Source organism: Hyperolius riggenbachi, chromosome 2 (assembly GCF_040937935.1).
Source record: "Hyperolius riggenbachi isolate aHypRig1 chromosome 2, aHypRig1.pri, whole genome shotgun sequence".
In the NCBI taxonomy this organism is placed as follows: Eukaryota; Metazoa; Chordata; class Amphibia; order Anura; family Hyperoliidae; genus Hyperolius; species Hyperolius riggenbachi.
In genome coordinates, this window is record NC_090647.1 from 573832266 (window position 1) to 573853728 (window position 21463).

A 21463-nucleotide genomic window follows, 5' to 3' on the forward strand; every position below is an offset into this window, starting at 1 on the left:
GAAGGCATCATGAAATCTGAGGATTACCAAAGGATTTTTGGTCGCACCGTAGAGCCCAGTGTCAGAAAGCTGGGTTTTTGTTCAAGGTCTTGTGCCTTCCAGCAGGACAGTGACCCCAAACATATGTCAGAAAGCACGTAGAAATGGATGGCAACAACGCGCTGCAGACTTCTGACGTGGCCAGCAATGAGTCCAGATCTAAATCCCATTGAACACCTAGCCGCCAGCTAGTTCTGCTTCTACCAGCCCCATGCAGCCATCCTGTGCCCTCGTAGTCACTCACTGCTGCTCCAGTCCCCCACCACCAGCTAGTTCTGCTTCTACCAGCCCCATGCAGCCATCCTGTGCCCTCGTAGTCACTGCTGCTCCAGTCCCCCTCCACCAGCTAGTTCTGCTTCGTTAGCGTTGCAGCGCGAACTTTTTTTTAGACTGGAGCAGCAGTGAGTGGCTACAAGGGCACAGGATGGCTGCATGGGGCTGGTAGAAGCAGAACTAGCTGGCGACGGGGGACTGGAGCAGTAGTGAGTGACTACGAGGGCACAGGATGGCTGCATGGGGCTGGTAGAAGCAGAACTAGCTGGCGGCGGGGGACTGGAGCAGCAGTTAGTGACTACGAGGGCACAGGATGGCTGCATGGGGCTGGTAGAAGCAGAACTAGCTGGCGGCGGGGGACCGGAGCAGCAGTGAGTGACTACAAGGGCACAGGATGGCTGCATGGGGCTGGTAGAAGCAGATCTAGCTGGTGGCGTGGGACTGGAGCAGCAGTGAGTGACTGTGAGGGCACAGGATGGCTGCATGGGGCTGGTAGAAGCAGAACTAGCTGGTGGCGGGGGACCGGAGTAGCAGTGAGTGACTATGAGGGCACAGGATGGCTGCATGGGGCTGGTAGAAGCAGAACTAGCTGGCGGCGGGGGACTGGAGCAGCAGTTAGTGACTACGAGGGCACAGGATGGCTGCATGGGGCTGGTAGAAGCAGAACTAGCTGGCGGTGGGGGACCGGAGCAGCAGTGAGTGACTACAAGGGCACAGGATGGCTGCATGGGGCTGGTAGAAGCAGATCTAGCTGGTGGCGTGGGACTGGAGCAGCAGTGAGTGACTGCGAGGGCACAGGATGGCTGCATGGGGCTGGTAGAAGCAGAACTAGCTGGTGGCGGGGGACCGGAGCAGCAGTGAGTGACTATGAGGGCACGGGATGGCTGCATGGGGCTGGTAGAAGCAGAACTAGCTGGCGGCGGGGGACTGGAGCAGCAGTGAGTGACTACGAGGGCACAGGATGACTGCAAGGGGCTGGTAGAAGCAGAACTAGCTGGTGGCAGGGGGGACTGGAGCAGCAGTGAGTGACTACAAAGGCACAGGATGGCTGCATGGGACTGGTAGAAGCAGAACTAGCTGGCGGCGGGGGACTGGAGCAGCAGTGAGTGACTACGAGGGCACAGGATGGCTGCATGGGGCTGGTAGAAGCAGAACTAGCTGGCGGAGGGGGGCCGGAGTAGCAGTGAGTGACTACGAGGGCACAGGATGGCTGCAGGGGGCTGGTAGAAGCAGAACTAGCTGGCGGCGGGGGGACTGGAGCAGCAGTGAGTGACTACGGGGGCACAGGATGGCTGCATGGGGCTGGTAGAAGCAGAACTAGCTGGTGGCGGGGGACTGGAGCAGCAGTGAGTGACTACGAGGGCACAGGATGGCTGCATGGGGCTGGTAGAAGCAGAACTAGCTGGCGGCGGGGGACTGGAGCAGCAGTGAGTGACTACGAGGGCACAAGATGGCTGCATGGGGCTGGCAGAAGCAGAACTAGCTGGTGGAGGGGGACTGGAGCAGCAGTGAGTGACTACGAGGGCACAGGATGGCTGCATGGGGCTGGTAGAAGCAGAACTAGCTGGCGGTGGGGGACCAGAGCAGCAGTGAGTGACTACAAGGGCACAGGATGGCTGCATGGGGCTGGTAGAAGCAGATCTAGCTGGTGGCGTGGGACTGGAGCAGCAGTGAGTGACTGCGAGGGCACAGGATGGCTGCATGGGGCTGGTAGAAGCAGAACTAGCTGGTGGCAGGGGACTGGAGCAGCAGTGACTACGAGGGCACAGGATGGCTGCATGCGGCTGGTAGAAGCAGAACTAGCTGGTGGCGGGGGACTGGAGCAGCAGTGAGTGACTACGAGGGCACAGGATGGCTGCATGGGGCTGGTAGAAGCAGAACTAGCTGGAGGCGGGGGACTGGAGCAGCAGTGAGTGACTATGAGGGCACAGGATGGCTGCATGGGGCTGGTAGAAGCAGAACTAGCTGGTGGCGGGGGACCGGAGCAGCAGTGAGTGACTATGAGGGCACGGGATGGCTGCATGGGGCTGGCAGAAGCAGAACTAGCTGGTGGCGTGGGACTGGAGCAGCAGTGAGTGACTACGAGGGCACAGGATGGCTGCAGGGGGCTGGTAGAAGCAGAACTAGCTGGCGGCGGGGGACTGGAGCAGCAGTGAGTGACTGCGAGGGCACAGGATGGCTGCATGGTAGAAGCCCCAGGTGAGTGAAACTCCTCTTTTTTTTTTTTTTTGCCTGACAATTCCTTTAAGGGCGCCAATAATTCTGTCCAGCCCATTTTTGGAGTTTTGTGTGACATTCTGTTCAATTTGCTTTTTTTCTTTTTTGTTTTTTTGTTTTGTTCCAATACACACAAAGGGAATAAACACGTGTATAGCCAAACGTGTAACTGCAATACTTTTCTGTGAGAAATGTTTGATTTTCTTGAAAAGTTTCTGGGATGCCAACAATTTTGGCCATGACTGTATAGGTTTCCCTCTGTGTGTTGCTGGATGTTCTGACTGTACAGTGTCTTGAACTTCTCATGTATCTGTTCCCCACTATTTGTTTTGCACCATGTACAGTGCTACAGAAGATGTTGGTGCTATATTTATTTATTGTATTTATAAAGTGCCGACATAGTACGCAGCAGTTTAGGTTGGACAATATTTAGGGGTGACATACAGCAATATGACAATACAGGAATACAAGAAAAACCAGATCACACAGCACATTATGAGTACAAGGTAATGCTTAGTCAGTCACTGCATGGGAGCATGGAGATTAGGCAAGTCGAGTTCACTCAGATCCATAAGATGGGTGTACGGTGATGGAGGTGCGCGAATAGGTAGTAGACATAGGAAGGAGGACCCTGCCCGAAGGCTTACAATCTAGAGTGAGGGGTAGAGACAAGAAGGGTAGGGGACCAGAGTTCAGTTGCAGGTTTAGAGCACCAGTGAGGGGTGGTGGGACAGAGTGAAAAGTTGAGTTTTGAGGGCCTTCTTGAAGATATTGAAGGCGGAGGGAACCCTAATGGAGGGAGGTAGGGAGTTCCACAGTGTTGGAGCAGCTCTTGAGAAGTCCTGGAGGCGTGCATGGGACTGGGTGATGCGGGGGGCGGTCAGGCAAAGTTCATTGGAGGAGCGGAGTGAGCGGCTAGTTGTGTACCTCTGAGTAAGATCGGAAATGTAGGTTGGACAGGTTTTGTGGACAGATTTGTAGGCCAGGCACAGTTTCTTGAATATGATTCTGGACTGTTGAGGCCTGCGCGGGTCCAGTTTTTCAGACCCGCATCCGCTACCCGCGCCCTACCCGAAACCCGCTTTCTGGTGAATTTAACCACTTGCCGACCGCCCACTACCTATGGGCGGCGGCAAAGTGGCACCCCCAGGACCGCGTAACATCGATCGGCGGCGGCTCCTGGGGGACTGAATGGCCGGGGATCGCGCGCAGGGATGCGCGTGCATCCACCGGCATTAGGCTCCTCCCACCCGTGACGTCAACCCGCCGGCCAATTAGCAGCGCCGGTGGGTTGTTAACCCCCGATCTGCCGCACACAAAGTGTATAATACACTTTGTTAAGCTAACAAAGTGTATTATACATGCTGCCTCCTGCCCTGGTGGTCCCAGGGATCGAGGGACCACCAGGGCAGGAGGCAGCCCTTCTAGTAAACACAAATTCACACTGATCTGGCCCCCCTGCCCCCTGATCGCCCACAGCACCCCTCAGACCCCCCCATCACCCCCTCAGACCACTGTTTGCACCTAATCACCCATCAATCACCCCGTCACTATCTGTCAATGCTAAAATTTAGATTAGGTCCTAAACTGCCTCCTGGATCACCCCCCCCCCCACACACCCTCAGATCCATCACAGAACCCCTCCTCCTGTGTACTGTATACATCTATTCTCCCCTGTAATCACCCACTGATCACCTGTCAATCACCCATCAATCACCCCCTGTCACCACCTGTCACTGCCACCCATCAGATCAGACCCTAACCTGCCCCTTGCGGGCACCTGATCACCCGCCCACACCCTCAGATCGCCCGCAGACCTGCTCTCAGATCACCTCTGAAGTGCATTGTTTACATGTGTTCTCCCCTCTAATCACCTACTGATCACCTATCAATCACCCTGTCACCACCTGTCACTGCTACCCATCAGATCAGACCCTAATCTGCCCCTTGCGGGCACCCAGTCACCCGCCCACACCCTAAGAGCGCCCTCAGACCCCCTCTGATCAACTCGCCAGTGCATTGCTTTCATATATTCCCCCTGTAATCACCTACTGATCACCTATCAATCACCTCGTCACCCCGTGTCACCACCTGTCACTGCTACCCATCAGATCAGACCCTAATCTGCCCTTTGCGCGCACCCAATCACCCGCCCACACCCTCAGATCACAGTGATTATAGCATCTTTTATAGTGGTATAATCATTATCTTTTCCCAGAACGTCATTTCGGACAGCACCCCTGGATGAGACTTGTCTCCCTCCCCACTGTGGACAGGAAACTGTTAAAAGAAGAATTTGCATAAGCAATAGGCAGCCACATATAAGATACTACACCTGCCACAGTACCTCAGTTTAGTTTCCTGTCCCGGACGGGATGCATGGGAGAGGTCTCCAGGAGTGCCATCCATGTCAGGCGGCAGGGGCAGCGTTTTCCAGGGCTCCAAGCAGCACTGTTCAGTGAACAGTCGGAGCCCTGCAGCGTGGAGGAGGCTTCTCCATTGGAGGCAGCAACTTTATGCGCGCAGGTGCGTGCATTGGAGAGAGTTCACTTCCGGTTGAACCGGAGGTAGTCACGCGCTGGCGTCCCGCGTGATCTGAAGTCTGAGCCGGGCGGCAGGGGCCGCGGCGGTGATTAGGAATCGGCATACAGCTGATTCCTTAAGGTAAGAAGCTGATTAAGCATATGCTTAGCCGGCAGGGGCCGCATGCATAATTGGATCAGCTGCATCAAATCAGCAGCACAGGTATAAGTTTGTAGAGTCCATGATGCACTCTGGTTTGTGGCTGAGATCATGGAGGACGCCTCTGGGTCAGCTCCTGCACAATCTGCTGAATCTGCCCAGGATCCCTCTCTGGCAAGTAGATGTGATTATGTTTCTTCTGCTTGGCTGGATGTATGTTATGTATAGAGGGATTTGTCTAATGGCTGGCTATCGTTTATTATGTTTTATACCCCAAAAGACATAAGACTGAGAAGGTTGAAAAGTCTGAAAAATCTTCTACTCAGTCCAGTCAGCATGGATGAGGTAACTCTGCGAAAGCATCAAGCGCTTTGTAGCGCAGCAAAGGCATCAGATGTCTGGCCCACTGGTCTTGGGAGAGACTATACTGACGGCATGCTTTTTCAAAAGACCGCAAAAACAAGTCAATGTCAGTGTCTTTTTCAATAGTAGCAAATTTAAATTTTGCACTTACAGGTGATGCGGCTCTTTCAGCAGGGAAGCTGGGCGATGAACTGTTCATGTCCAGTTCATGCTGTCGTTGGCGCTCCCGTTCTGTAGCTTGGCGCTCCTCATGTGCTTGGCATTCTGCAGATTGGCACTCCTCACGCGCTTCTGTAGCCTGGAGCTCCTCACTAGAGGTGGGCGAACAGTTCGGCTGTGTTAGCCGAACTGTTCGGGCTGCCCAACCTGTTATGTTGCTGTGGCTTTTACTACTTCCGGGTCGCAATGACCCGGAGTAGTACGTCTGCGCTGGCCTGGCGGAGCGCGTCCTAGATCGCGCTCACGTTGCCGGGCACTCTCTGCGCATGTGTGTGACGTCACTGATGACGTCACACACATGCGCAGAGAGTGCCCGGCAACGTGAGCGCGATCTAGGACGTGCTCCGCCGGGCCAGCGCAGACGTACTACTCCGGGTCATTGCGACCCGGAAGTAGTAAAAGCCACAGCAACATAACAGGTTGGGCAGCCCGAACAGTTCGGCTAACACAGCCGAACTGTTCGCCCACCTCTACTCCTCACGCATGTACTGCAGGTATTTATCCAGGTCAGTGTCCATCAGCTTTTGTAATGCCAGCTGCATTAGCGGATCAGCACAAATGGACAGTCCAGTACTGGACGGTTCCAGGCGAGTACTCGGAGAAGCTCTGAGATCGGGGTCCATACTGACAGCCTCCTGCGTAACTGTCGCAGCATTGCCGGCAGGATGCTCAACCTCTGTACACTAAGGATCTTCAGTCTCTGGTTCTCCTCGACTTGAGTTAGATGGGCCAGTGTCCACCTCAGCGGACACATCCCGCTCCTGCAGTTGCTGGGTATCCCACTGAAATAAGTCTGTTACCATGTCCTGTTTTGACTTGCAGCGGATGTCACTGCCCCGCGTTTGACAAAGATTTGCCAGATCTGCTAGGCACATGCTCTTGTAGTTCCTGGACATTTCCATGCCAAATAAAATAAAACTTTTGGGAAGGGTACTGGCTACACAGTCTCTCTGTATATATAAAAAATATATTGCATTCAGCTACAACCATCGAATTAGTTTGTTTCTCGACAGGGCTAATTTGATAGCGCTATCTTAGATACTTTCAGCACAACACAGATCCCAGACACTGTCAACCACTGTCACAGGGCCCCTAGTGGCCGGACCGCACAATGCCTTCCAATTGGTTTCAGCACACAGACCATGCAATCTGTGGTCGCAATCGGTGTGCAGAAACCGCTGAATACAAATTACCCACTAATTCAGGGTATAACTGCCGCCACCTCTCTTACCCCAGTGTTCTCCCCAGAAATTTTTTCCAGCCGGGTGGCATGAAAAAGTAGCTGGGTGGGGCGAGATCAGAGAATACAGGGCTGGTGCTTTTTTGCACAACTCTGATTACAGCAGAGGAGGAAGTGAGCCGATGACAGCCGGGTGCTCACCAAAACTAGCCGGGTGGAGCACCCGGCTAAAAGAGCCTGGGGAGAACACTGTACCATGGGACAGAGGAACCCCACTGACTGACTGACTCTAGACCTGCAAATAGAAAACGGTTAAAAACACTCTATTTTCTCTAGCTATCAACAATAGTAACGACTCTTCACAAGTCAGGGGTCAGTTTGTGCGGCTGAATAGCAGGGTTGCTGAACAAATAAATGACGTTAGCGTTGTTTATTAAAAATGCAATATAAATAATATATACAGAAAATCGTTAAAATCAACAATTATAGAGACAAATAATAGCACAGTATGAAATAAAAATGGAAGAAAATATGGATACTTAAGTTCATGTGGAAATATGTCCTTTCTGGGAAAAGAAATGCTAAGTCCTTGGTTTCAGAGTGGGAGACTCAGTGTCAAAGTCCAAACAAGCTGGATGCCAGCATGTCCTCAAGCTGGCAAGGATGTAAACAGGATGATGTTTCAAAGTGGAGGACTGAGGTCCGCCTGCTAGCAATGTGCTTTTGATGAAGCTAGTTTGGGGGTGTGGCAACGCCTACCCCCTCTGAATTACAAACCAATCACAGTTCAAGGCCTTGAAGAGAGATTTAGATTTAAACTTATAAAACACTAACTCAAAACCGATAAATGGCACATTTGCGTTGATAACCGATTAATAACAAATTGCTCTTGTTTTGAGCCCTAGCACACACAGTTATTTGGTTGAGGTGTTGCAGACACTCCCTAGAAACAAGATAACCGATTAATATTCATCAGATTATGACAATTCCTATGACATCAGACTTGATTAGGGTAGAGGGTCCAGTTCCTGAGAAGTTTAATAACTTGGTTGTAGAGCACCCCATGCCCCGCAAGGCTGGTATCAAAAGATCTGGCAAGACACTACAAACCCAACGATACAACTCTCATAATTATCCTAGATACTCGATTCCGTAAAGGTGCAAAAAATCATGTACAGCATTCACTTACTCTCTGCTTCTGATGGAGTCAGCCAGTCTGGTTTCATGCTGTGAGAGAAGCTCCCTTTGCTTGGGCTCACCAAATGGTGGAGCAATTGACACCTATCTGAGGTTCTGCCTGTGAAAGGAAATCCTTTGTTCCTTGCTAATTAAACAAAACCTTGGGACAGTCACAGACAACAGGCTTCATTGAAAAGAACTCTTCTAACTCCTATGAAGACAATAGAGACCCCCAGGCTTGACTGCCTGGTATCCATAGACATACAATCCAGATCTGGCAACGCAACAACAATCGGTGCAGGAAACCGATTGCGTTTTCTGGCCTCACGGCTCGTCCGTCACAGTGGCTACTTTGCAGAACCTAGAATATGACATATTTTCAGCTGTGTCACACTTTTTGGTACTTCCACATGTGGTAATTCATAGTTTGGATGCCTTCAGTGTGAATCTACAATGTTCATAGTCATGAAAATAAAGAAAACTCTTTGAATGAGAAGGTCTGTCCAAACGTTTGGTCTGTACTGTATATATAATGTACAGTATATATGTATTCATACTAATAACCGGTTGAGTGGAGAGACTGTAAATGCTTGGCTAACTTACGTAGTTTCATCTTTCATCCCTTTTAGTTCCCACAGTGATGAAACCTCAGCCAGACCCCGTACAGGAAGAGGAGGAGCTTGTGTTACCAACATTGGAGGATGTGGCCAGGATGACCAATACTCCTATACACACTGTAATGGGTGAGAGGTCCAGTGCTGAAATGCCTGCCGAAAGGTTTCCAGAGAAAGATGCTTGGGAGGCTACAGGGAGGAGGGCCGTCAGGGAAGGCTACAGTGAGGAGGGACATTGGGGGTGGTTACAGGGAGGAGGAGGACCATCAGGGGGCTACAGTGTGGAGGGCCGTCGGGGGAGGCTACAGTGTGGAGGGCCGTCGGGGAAGGCTACAGTGAGAAGGGACATAGGGGAGGCTACAGTGTGGAGTGCTGTTGGAGGAGGCTACATGGAAGAGGGCCATCGGGGGAGGCTACAGTTTGGAGGGTCGTCGGGGGAGGCTACAGTGTGGAGGGCCATCTGGGGAGGCTACATGGAGGAGGGCCGTTGGGGGAGGCTACAGTGAGGAAGGAGATTGAGGGAGGCTACATTGAGGAAGGAAGTCGGGGAGGCTGAGACGAGGAAGGGCGTCGGGGGAGGCTACAGTGTGGAGGGCCGTCGGGGGAGGCTACAGAGAAGAGGGCCATCGGGGAATGCTACAGGGAGAAGGGACATCGGGGGAGGCTACAGTGAGGAGGGCTATTGGAGGATGCTGCATGGAGGAGGGCCGTCGAGGGAGGCTACATGGAGGAGGGCCGTCGAGGGAGGCTACATGGAGGAGGGCCGTCGGGGGAGGCTACAGTGAGGAAGGAAGTCTGGGGAGGCTACAGTGAGGAAAGAAGTTGGGGAGGCTGCGATGAGGAAGGGCGTCGGGGGAGGCTACAGTGGAGGACATCAGGAGGCTGCCATGAGGGACCTCGGGAAAGGATGCAGTAGAAGGATGGCGGTGGATGAGGCTGCAGCAGAGGAAGGACTGAGGATCAGGATGCAGCAGAGGAGAAATGGAGAGGGAGGCTGCAGCAAGGCAGGGACGGAGGGAGAGGCTACAGCGGAGGAAGGAGAGCAGGAGGCTGCAGCAGGGACAGAGGGGGAGGTTGTAGCAGAGGAAGAATGGAGAGGGGAGGCTGCACTGGAGGAGGGGAGCCTGCAGAGGAGGGAGGACCGAGGAGGAGGCTGCAGTGGAGGAGGGAGGTGTAGGCTGCAGCAAGGGAGGGATGGGTAGGCTGCAGTAAAGGAAGGATGGAGGGGGAGGGTGGAGACTGTAGTGGAGGGAGATCGGGAGGCTGCTGTGAGATGGAGCTTTGTAGTCAGCACATTATGGTGCTGTAATACCAGATTTATGCTCAGTGTTAGTTTTTGTTTTCAGAAAAATGTGAATGCTGATCTCGCATGACTAATGAAAATAATTTTTTTTCAGGAGTCAATGACGACCATCCTAATGTGTATCCAGATGTGGTTACCTCCGTAACCCAGGAATTGGCCCCTCCCCCTCCTGGAATGAAGCCCCTCTATGAGCTGCAGTCATCTGGGAAAATCCAAGGTAAAACCTCTCCTGATTTTATCATTGTGAGACTCACTACTGACCTATGGCAAGTGATGAACAGTCATGGTTCGGGTGACCGGGGGTCTCCTTGCTGGAACAGCCATGGGTAGGGTGACGGGGTCTTCTTGCTGTAACAATCATGGTTCGGGTGACAGAGGGTCTCCTTGCTGGAACAGTCATGGGGTCGGGTGACGGGGTCTCCTTGCTGGAACAATCATGGTTCGGATGACCAGGTGGGGGTCTCCTTGCTGGAACAGTCATGGGTCAGGTGATTGGGGGGTCTCCTTGCTGGAACAGCCATAGGTTGTGTGACCGGGGGGGGGGTGTCTTCTTACTGGAACAGTCATGGGTCGGGTGACGGGGTATCCTTGCTGGAACAGCCATAGGTTGGGTGACGGGGGGGGGTCTCTTTACTGGAAAAGCCATGAGTAGGGTGACGGGGTCTCCTTGCCGGAACAGTCCTGGGTCAGGCTCTTCTACTGACCACATATGCTATTGCTCCGTTGTTATTGCCTGATGAAGCGGGATCAAACCTGCGAAACGAATTGCATATTTGGAGTTCATAAATAAAATATATTGACTGTCTTTACTACAGTCGTTGTGTGTCTACTTGGAGGAGGTAAGTCCACCACTACCTCCTCCATTTACCAAGAATTTGGTTTTTAAGCTCATTTAGCTTCCTTTTATCCTCTTGTCGCCTCTGTTCTCCTGCATTATGGGTCGGGTGACGGAGGATCTCCTTGCTGGAACAGCCATAGGTTGGGTGACCGGGGGGGGGGGGGGGGTCTCCTTGCTGCAACAGCCATGGGTGGGGTGATGGGGTCTCCTTGCTGGAACAGTTATGGGTCAGGTGATTGGAGGATCTCCTTGCTGGAACAGCCATAGGTTGGGTGGCCGGGGGGGGGGGGTCTCCTTGCTGCAACAGCCATGGGTAGGGTGATGGGGTCTTCTTGCTGGAACAGTCATGGTTCGGGTGACCAGGGGGGGTCTTCTTGCTGGAACAGTCATGGTTCGGGTGACCAGGGGGGGTCTTCTTGCTGGAACAGTCATGGTTCGGGTGGCCAGGGGGGGAGGTCTCCTTGCTGGAACAGTCATGGGTCAGGTGATTGGGAGGTCTCCTTGCTGGAACAGCCATAAGTTGTGTGACCGGGGGGGGGGTCTCCTTACTGGAACAGTCATGGGGTCGGGTGACGGGGTCTCCTTGCCGGAACTGTCATGGGTCGGGTGTCGAGGTCTCCTTGCTGGAACAGCCATGGGTCGGATGACGGGGGCTCCTTGCCGGGACTGTCATGGGTCGGGTTTCGAGGTCTCCTTGCTGGAACAGCCATGGGTCGGGTATCGAGGTCTCTTTGCTGGAACAGTCATAGTGTCAGAATTCTTGTTTGTTCATGAAGGAAAAGCTGCCATATGTTTCTTTTAAGTTTGAATGTGCTATGCAACATTTCTATGTAAACTGTGAAGTTAGGGTAATTATTTAAATATTACTCCGTGACTTTTTAACTAATGAAAGTGTTAATATACGACTAAAGAACATTCACAACCTTGTTGACGTACTTTAGTTACAAGGTCTTGCAGCCAGCAAGGACAGATAAAATGTCCCAGCCAGTGTCAAAATATAAAAGCATAAAAAAACTGAAAGTTAATACCGTTGTCACAAGAAGCTGATGCCATTTTATATTGCAGAGAGATACAATAATCAATACATTCCTTATGAAGAAATAATTGTTAAACCCCATAATTAAATATACCTGTAATTTATAACTTGGAAATACATTGAAATACTGCAGTCTGTAATCAAGTAAGAGAGTTTGAAACACATTTTGAAAGAATATTATAATGTCCTTGGTTCAGACATTCTGGAATGCAAACATTAATCCTATCAAGGGTTTTTCCTATTGTCTTCTGATGCCACCTGGTGGTTTTTAGTATCTGTAAAAAAATAATTTTCTACATTTTATAAATATTTTTTATAAAAAATTATACAATTTAATTTAGGTAAGTGATCAGTATACACATTATTTGATTATTCTATAAGAATAGTTAGTGTTGAAGCATTAAAATACTGTAGACTGTAAGTTATAGATCTACATGCTTTGCTAGGTCAAAATGGCCGACTCCATTTAAGGAAAAGGACAAACACATTCCAAACTAATTAGTAGAGGGACATCTCATCAGAAAGTCCTAATGTCTGGGGCAATTGAGTCAATCAGCAGACAAGATGGCTGGAGACATCCATTTTTAATCAACTGCGTCTAACAGACCCGATAAGCAAATGTCAGTATGTGTAAACATCCCAAACTATGTTAATTCCCACAGATAAATGAAATAAGTAATTTGTAAACAAAATATATTATGGCTTAGGTGTTCAAAACATGATAGAGATTGACGGACGGAAATCTCAGCCAATCAGGACCAGAGAATGAGGGAGATTCCAAATTAGGCAGCCATATTGGTACCGGAGAGAATAAAAATAGGTGGTTTGAGAGCTATTCAGCCTCATCTATACTGAATCTCTTCTGAAAGACGCCTACTCAGCTACAAGCCAGAAGCTGCCTTCCCACACGTGACTCCAGATGCTGAAGAGATGACAGAGAAGAGGTACAGTGCTGCCCATCATTATTCATACCCCTGGCAAATTTTGACTTAAAATTACTTTTATTCAACGAGCAAGTCATTTTTTGACAGGAAATGACAAAAGTGTCTCCCAAAAGATAAGACTATGTACAAGCGGTATTATTGTGGGCAAAAAACATTTATCATTTCTCAGCTTTTATTTACATTTTGAGTAAAAAGTGTCCACACCAAAATGATCCATACCCTTCATAAACTGTCACAGTCTGTGGGAAAATCCAAAGTTCTATACCATTCCAACAATTCCTAGCTGTTCTAAAGCATCCTAATTACCCTGTCTAATTGGGAACAGATGCTTTAATCAACTCAACAGGTGAAAAACAGCAGCTCTCTGCAGTTGGTTTGTGGACAGTCATGGCTAAGACAAAGGAGCTCAGTGAGGACCTGCGGCTGCACATTGCGGCTGCTCACTAGTCAGCAAAGGGTTACAATGCCATTTCTAAATGTTTCAAGTTCCAGTGGCTACAGTGCAAAGTATTATTAAACAATACAAGATGTTCTGCACTGTGGAAAATCTCTGAGGACGTGGTCGGAAGCCAAAAGTGACACCTTTGCTGGCCAGGAGGATAGTGAGAGAGGTGATAAAGAATCCAAGGATCACCATCAAGGCCATTCTGGTGAATCTGTTGGTGGCAATTGGCTCTATTCACAATGCTTCTCATAATGTCTTATTTATCACCTAACTTATAAAAATAACGTTTCAGTACATTTACAAGCAAAATAATCACTCAAAGTAAGTTGTTCCTGATTAACTTCACTTCAGTTTTACCTTTGTTACCTTAATTCTGTTATATTTTTGCTCTTTGGAAGCTTCAAAAAGTAACTCCACTAAGGTGAAAACGGGTAAAAAAAAGCTTTGTGAATCATGCCCAATGTCTCAAAACAGACAATCCCACGGACACTGCACACTGCTGGGTTCAACGGATGCAGACCAAGGACAATGCCACTTCTCCAGATAAGGCACACAAAAGCTTGCTTGACTTTTGTGAATGCTCATCTGGACAAAGAAGAAGACTTCTGGTCAGCTGAAACAAAAATTGAATTGTTTGGTCACAATGATGTTTCCTTCATTTGACGTAAAAAAGAAGCCTTCAACCCAAAGTACACCATCCCCACTGTCAAACATGGTGGGGACCTAATGCTTTGGGGGTGTTTTTCAGCCAATGGACCAGGAAATCTAATCACAGTAAACGGCACCATGAAAAAAAAGAAATCGATGAGAATTCTCAATGACAACATCAGGCAGAAACTTGGCCTTGGCCACCAGTGGACAATTCAGCATGACAATGACCTAAAACACACGGCAAAAGTGGTGAAGAAATGGTTAGCAGTCAACAATATTAACGTTTTGGAGTGTCCCAGCTAGAGTCCTGACTTGAATCCAATTGAGAATCTGTGGAGGGAGCTAAAGATCAGGGTGATGGCAAGAAAACCCTCCAACCTGAAAGATTTGGAGCTCACTGCTTAAGATGAATGGGCAGAAATACCTGTGGAGACATGCACAAAGCTGGTCTGCAATTATAGGAAGCATTGATTGCTGTAATAGCCAATAAAGACTTTTCTATCAATTATTGAGTAGGGTATGAATAATTATGGACTGGACACTTTTCAAATGTAAATAAAAGCTGAGAACATTTTTTTTCCACAATAAGGCCTCTTGTACATTATTTTATTATCTTTTGGGAGACACCTATGTCATTTCCCATTAAAAAAAATAACTTGCTGGTTGAATAAAAGTAACTTTAACTTAAGGGATACTTAAGTCTGGCCAAAAAAATGAGTTTAACTCACCTGGGGCGTCCCACAGCCCCCTGCAGCCGATCGGTGCCCTCGCAGCTCCGCTCCGATGCTCCTGGACCCGCCGGCGACGACTTCTGGTTACGCCGTCACCGGCCGACAGGCATGGGAACGCGAGTGATTGTTCGCGTTCCCAGCCACAATAGCACCCCCTATGCGACTATTGCGGCAAGAAGGCCGGCGGGTCCAGGAGCATCGGAGCGGAGCTGCGAGGGCACCGATCAGCTGCAGGGGGCTGAGGGACGCCCCAGGTGAGTTAAACTCATTTTTTTGGCCAGACTTAAGTATCCCTTTAAGTCAAAATTTATTTGGTAGGCAAACTGGTGTTGATCCAGATTTGCTGGGATGGAGGCTTTGATGTGTGTGGCTACCAGTCGTTCAAAGTACTTGGTAATGGCAGGGGTGAGAACAACAAGTCGCTAGTCATTAAGATGGGTTATCCTAGGATTTTTGGAACTTGCATGAGGAGACTACACCCAAGGAGAGAGAAAGACATTGATTATTTTTGTACAAACTTCTGGTCCAGTTGGCCAGCACAGGCCTGGAGCACATGTCCTTGTACATCATCAGGACCTGCAGCTATCAGGAGCACAGGCCCGGAGTGCACGTCCTTGTGCACCATCAGGAGCTGCAGCTATCAGGACCACAGGCCCGGAGCACACGTCCTTGTGCACCATCAGGACCTGCAGCTATCAGGACCACAGGCCCGGAGCTCACGTCCTTGCCCACCATCAGGAGCTGCAGCTATCAGGACCACAGGCCTGGAGCACACATCCTTGTGCACCATCAGGACCTGCAGCTATCAGGACCACAGGCCTGGAGCACACGTCCTTGTGCACCATCAGAACCTGCAGCTATCAGGACCACAGGCCCGGAGTGCACGTCCTTGTGTCCCATCAGGACCTGCAGCTATCAGGACCACAGGCCCGGAGCACACGTCCTTGTGCACCATCAGGACCTGCAGCTATCAGGACCACAGGCCCGGAGCTCACGTCCTTGCCCACCATCAGGAGCTGCAGCTATCAGGACCACAGGCCTGGAGCACACATCCTTGTGCACCATCAGGACCTGCAGCTATCAGGACCACAGGCCTGGAGCACACGTCCTTGTGCACCATCAGGACCTGCAGCTATCAGGACCACAGGCCCGGAGTGCACGTCCTTGTGTCCCATCAGGACCTGCAGCTATCAGGACCACAGTCCTGGAGCACACGTCTTTGCACGCCATCTTGCAGCAGAACTTAAGGCCATCTGCCCACCAGCTAAAGTTCAGCAGAAGATGGTTGTTGCAACAGGACAGCAACCTAAAGCATAAAAGTAAAGCAACAATAGAATGGCCTAAACAGAAGAAAATACGCCTGCTGGAGTGTGCCTGTCGAGTCCTGACCTCATCCCGATTGAGATGCTGTGGCATGACCTCAAGAAAGCTATTTACACCGGACATCCCAAGAATATTGCTGAACTGAAACAGTTCTGTAAAGCGCAATGGTCAAAAATGATTCCTGACCATTGTGCACGTCTGATCTGCAACTACGGGAAACGTTTGGTTGAAGTTATTGCTGTCAAAGGGGATTCAACCAGTGATTAAATCCAAGGGTTCACATACCTTTTCTACCTGCAATGTGAATGTTTACATGGTGTGTTCAATAACAACATGGAAACATTTCATTATTTGTGTGGTATTAGTTCAGGCAGACTGTGATTGTCTATTGTTGTGACTAAGATGATCACATCACATTTGAGTTGAAATCCATATAATTCCAAAGGGTTCCCATACCTTTTATTGCTGCTGTATGTATATTGCTGCTGTATGTATATTGCTGCTGTATGTATATTGCTGCTGTATGTATATTGCTGCTGTATGTATATTGCTGCTGTATGTATAGTGCTGCTGTATGTATATTGCTGCTGTATGTATATTGCTGCTGTATGTATATTGCTGCTGTGTGTATATTGCTGCTGTATGTATATTGCTGCTATATGTATATTGCTGCTGTATGTATAGTGCTGCTGTATGTATATTGCTGCTGTATGTATATTGCTGCTGTATGTATATTGCTGCTGTATGTATATTGCTGCTGTATGTATAGCTGTATGTATATTGCTGCTGTATGTATAGCTGTATGTATATTGCTGCTGTATGTATATTGCTGCTGTATGTATATTGCTGCTGTATGTATAGTGCTGCTGTATGTATATTGCTGCTGTATGTATATTGCTGCTGTATGTATATTGCTGCTGTATGTATAGTGCTGCTGTATGTATAGTGCTGCTGTATGTATATTGCTGCTGTATGTATATTGCTGCTGTATGTATAGTGCTGCTGTATGTATATTGCTGCTGTATGTATATTGCTGCTGTATGTATATTGCTGCTGTATGTATAGTGCTGCTGTATGTATATTGCTGCTGTATGTATATTGCTGCTGTATGTATATTGCTGCTGTATGTATAGTGCTGCTGTATGTATAGTGCTGCTGTATGTATATTGCTGCTGTATGTATATTGCTGCTGTATGTATAGTGCTGCTGTATGTATAGTGCTGCTGTATGTATATTGCTGCTGTATGTATATTGCTGCTGTATGTATATTGCTGCTGTATGTATATTGCTGCTGTATGTATATTGCTGCTGTATGTATAGTGCTGCTGTATGTATAGTGCTGCTGTATGTATGTTGCTGCTGTATGTATGTTGCTGCTGTATGTATGTTGCTGCTGTATGTATGTTGCTGCTGTATGTATATTGCTGCTGTATGTATATTGCTGCTGTATGTATGTTGCTGCTGTATGTATGTTGCTGCTGTATGTATATTGCTGCTGTATGTATAGTGCTGCTGTATGTATAGTGCTGCTGTATGCATGCACACACACACACTGAGCTGCCTCTGCGGGGCGGTTTCCTGTTTTCCAGAGACCCCTCCGGAAGTGTTTGCTGCTCTTAGTGAGTTGGGATATCAGAGTTTCCGGCCAGGACAAGAAGAAGCCATTATGAGGATTTTATCAGGTAACGTTTCCTTTCATCACCTCTTTACTTCACTTCCTGTGTTGATAAACTTGATGCCTCAGTTTTCCGGAACTATTATTCACATTATAGCGCCAACATCTTCCACATCGCTGTACAGAGTGTGAAACCGGCAATAGGTGGGTAACCGATACATGAGAAGTTCAACACACACCGTACAATCAGACAAGCTGGAAACACGCCATACAATCAGGCCACCTGGCAACACACCGTACAATCAGAACACCAGGCAACACGCCATGCAATCCGGCAACACACCATACAATCAGAACACCTGGCAATACGCCATACAATCAGGCCACCTGGCAACACACCATACAATCAGACAAGCCTGCAACACACCATACAATCAGAACACCTGGCAATACGACATACAATCAGGCCACCTGGCAACACACCATACAATCAGACAAGCCTGCAACACACCATACAATCAGACCACCTGGCAACACACCGTACAATCAGACAAGCCTGCAACACACCATACAATCACCTGGCAATACGCCATACAATCAGGCCACCTGGCAACACACCATACAATCAGACAAGCCTGCAACACACCATACAATCAGAACACCTGGCAATACGACATACAATCAGGCCACCTGGCAACACACCATACAATCAGACAAGCCTGCAACACACCATACAATCAGAACACCTGGCAATACGACATACAATCAGGCCACCTGGCAACACACCATACAATCAGACAAGCCTGCAACACACCATACAATCAGGCCACCTGGCAACACACCATACAATCAGACAAGCCTGCAACACACCATACAATCAGGCCACCTGGCAACACACCATACAATCAGACAAGCCTGCAACACACCATACAATCAGAACACCTGGCAATACGACATACAATCAGACCACCTGGCAACACACCGTACAATCAGACAAGCCTGCAACACACCATACAATCACCTGGCAATACGACATACAATCAGGCCACCTGGCAACACACCGTACAATCAGACAGGCCTGCAACACACTATACAATCACCTGGCAATACGCCATACAATCAGGCCACCCAGCAACACACCGTACAATCACCTGGCAATACGCCATACAATCAGGCCACCCAGCAACACACCGTACAATCAGAACACCAGGCAACACGCCATGCAATCAGACAAGCCTGCAACACACTATACAATCAGGCCACCTGGCAACACACTGTACAATCACCCGGTAACACGACATACAATCAGGCCACCTGGCAACACACCATACAATCAGAACACCAGGCAACACGCCATGCAATCAGACAAGCCTGCAACACACTATACAATCAGGCTACCTGGCAACACACCATACAATCAGACAAGCCTGCAACACACTATACAATCAGGCTACCTGGCAACACACCATACAATCAGACAAGCCTGGCAACACACTATACAATCAGGCCACCTGGCAACACACTATACAATCAGGCTACCTGGCAACACACCATACAATCAGGCCACCTGGCAACACACCATACAATCAGGCCACCTGGCAACACACCATACAATCAGGCCACCTGGCAACACACCATACAATCTGGCCACCTGGCAACACACCGTACAATCAGACAAGTCTGCAACACACCGTACAATCAGACAAGCTGGAAACACACCATACAATCTGGCCACCCAGCAACACACCGTACAATCAGAACACCAGGCAACACGCCATGCAATCAGACAAGCCTGCAACACACCATACAATCAGGCCACCTGGCAACACACCGTACAATCACCCGGTAACACGACATACAATCAGGCCACCCAGCAACACACCGTACAATCAGAACACCAGGCAACACGCCATGCAATCCGGCAACACACCATACAGTCAGGACAGCGGGCAACACACTATACAATCACCCGGCAATACGACATACAATCAGGACAGCGGGCAACACACCATACAATCAGGCCACCCAGCAACACGTCATACAATCAGGACAGCGGGCAACACACCGTACAATCAGGCCACCTGGCAACACACAATACAATCTGGTCACCCAGCAACACACCGTACAATCAGACAAGCCTGCAACACACCGTACAATCACCTGGCAATACGACATACAATCAGGACAGCGGGCAACACATCGTACAATCAGAACACCCGGCAACACGTCATACAATCCGGCAACACACCATACAGTCAGGACAGCGGGCAACACACCATACAATCACCTGGCAATACGACATACAATCAGGCCACCCAGCAACACACCGTACAATCAGACAGGCCTGCAACACACTATACAATCAGGCCACCTGGCAACACACCGTACAATCAGACAAGCTGGAAACACACCATACAATCTGGCCACCTGGCAACACACCGTACAATCAGAACACCCGGCAACACGTCATACAATCCGGCAACACACCGTACAGTCAGGACAGCGGGCAACACACCATACAATCACCTGGCAATACGCCATACAATCAGGCCACCCAGCAACACACCGTACAATCAGACAAGCCTGCAACACACTATACAATCAGGCCCCCCAGCAACACACCGTACAATCAGACAAGCCTGCAACACACTATACAATCAGGCCACCTGGCAACACGCCATACAATCTGACAAGCCTGGCAACACACCGTACAATCAGAACACCAGGCAACACGCCATGCAATCAGGCCACCTGGCAACACACCGTACAATCACCCGGTAACACGGCATACAATCAGGCCACCCGGCAACACACCGTACAATCAGAACACCCAGCAACACGTCATACAATCTGGCACCACACCGTACAGTCAGGACAGCGGGCAACACACCATACAATCACCTGGCAATACGACATACAATCAGGCCACCCAGCAACACACTATACAATCAGGCCACCCAGCAACACACCGTACAATCACCCGGTAACACGTCATACAGTCGGGCAATACACCATACAATCAGGCCACCGGGCAACACACCATACAATCAGGCCACCTGGCAACACATCGTATAGTCAACCGCAACACACCAAACAATCAGGCCACCTGACAACCTGCCGTACAATCACCCGGCAATACACCATACAATCAGGCCACCTGGGAACACGCCATACAATCCAGCAACACGCCGTACAGTCAGGCCACCTGGCAACATGTCGTACAATCACCCGGGACTGGCAGAGCTCTGATACTAGTGCCATTGAGCGGACACCTTACACTGTGACTGGCAGAGCTCTGATACTGATGTCATTGAGCGGACACCTTACACTGTGACTGGCAGAGCTCTGATACTGGTGCCATTGCGCGGACACCTTACACTGTGACTGGCAGAGCTCTGACATCTTACATCGGGACTGGCAGAGCTCTGATACTGATGCCATTGAGAGGACACCTTACACCGGGACTGGCAGAGCTCTGATACTGGTGCCATTGAGTGGACACCTTACACTGTGACTGGCAGAGCTCTGACACCTTACATCGGGACTGGCAGAGCTCTGATACTGGTGCCATTGAGTGGACACCTTACACCGTGACTGGCAGAGCTCTGATACGGGTTCCTATTGAGCGGACACCTTACACTGTGACTGGCAGAGTTCTGATACTGGTGCCATTGAGAGGACATCTTACACTGTGACTGGCAGAGCTCTGATACTGGTGCCATTGAGTGGACACCTTACACTGTGACTGGCAGAGCTCTGATACTGGTGCCATTGAGCGGACATCTTACACTGTGACTGGCAGTGTTCCGAT

The 21463-nt window shown here is 49.6% G+C and overlaps 1 protein-coding gene across 3 annotated transcripts in view; it reads left to right on the forward strand.

The window, feature by feature from the left end:
- The window catches only part of RECQL4 (RecQ like helicase 4), a 219395-nt gene that overhangs the window by 98858 nt on the left and 99074 nt on the right, over positions 1-21463 (forward strand). For all 3 annotated transcript variants that reach the window (XM_068271053.1, XM_068271055.1, XM_068271054.1), the window contains exons 10-12: positions 8782-8895; positions 10164-10286; positions 17627-17719. In XM_068271053.1, the coding sequence (XP_068127154.1) occupies positions 8782-8895; positions 10164-10286; positions 17627-17719 (330 nt within the window). The remainder of the gene's footprint in view (positions 1-8781; positions 8896-10163; positions 10287-17626; positions 17720-21463) is intronic.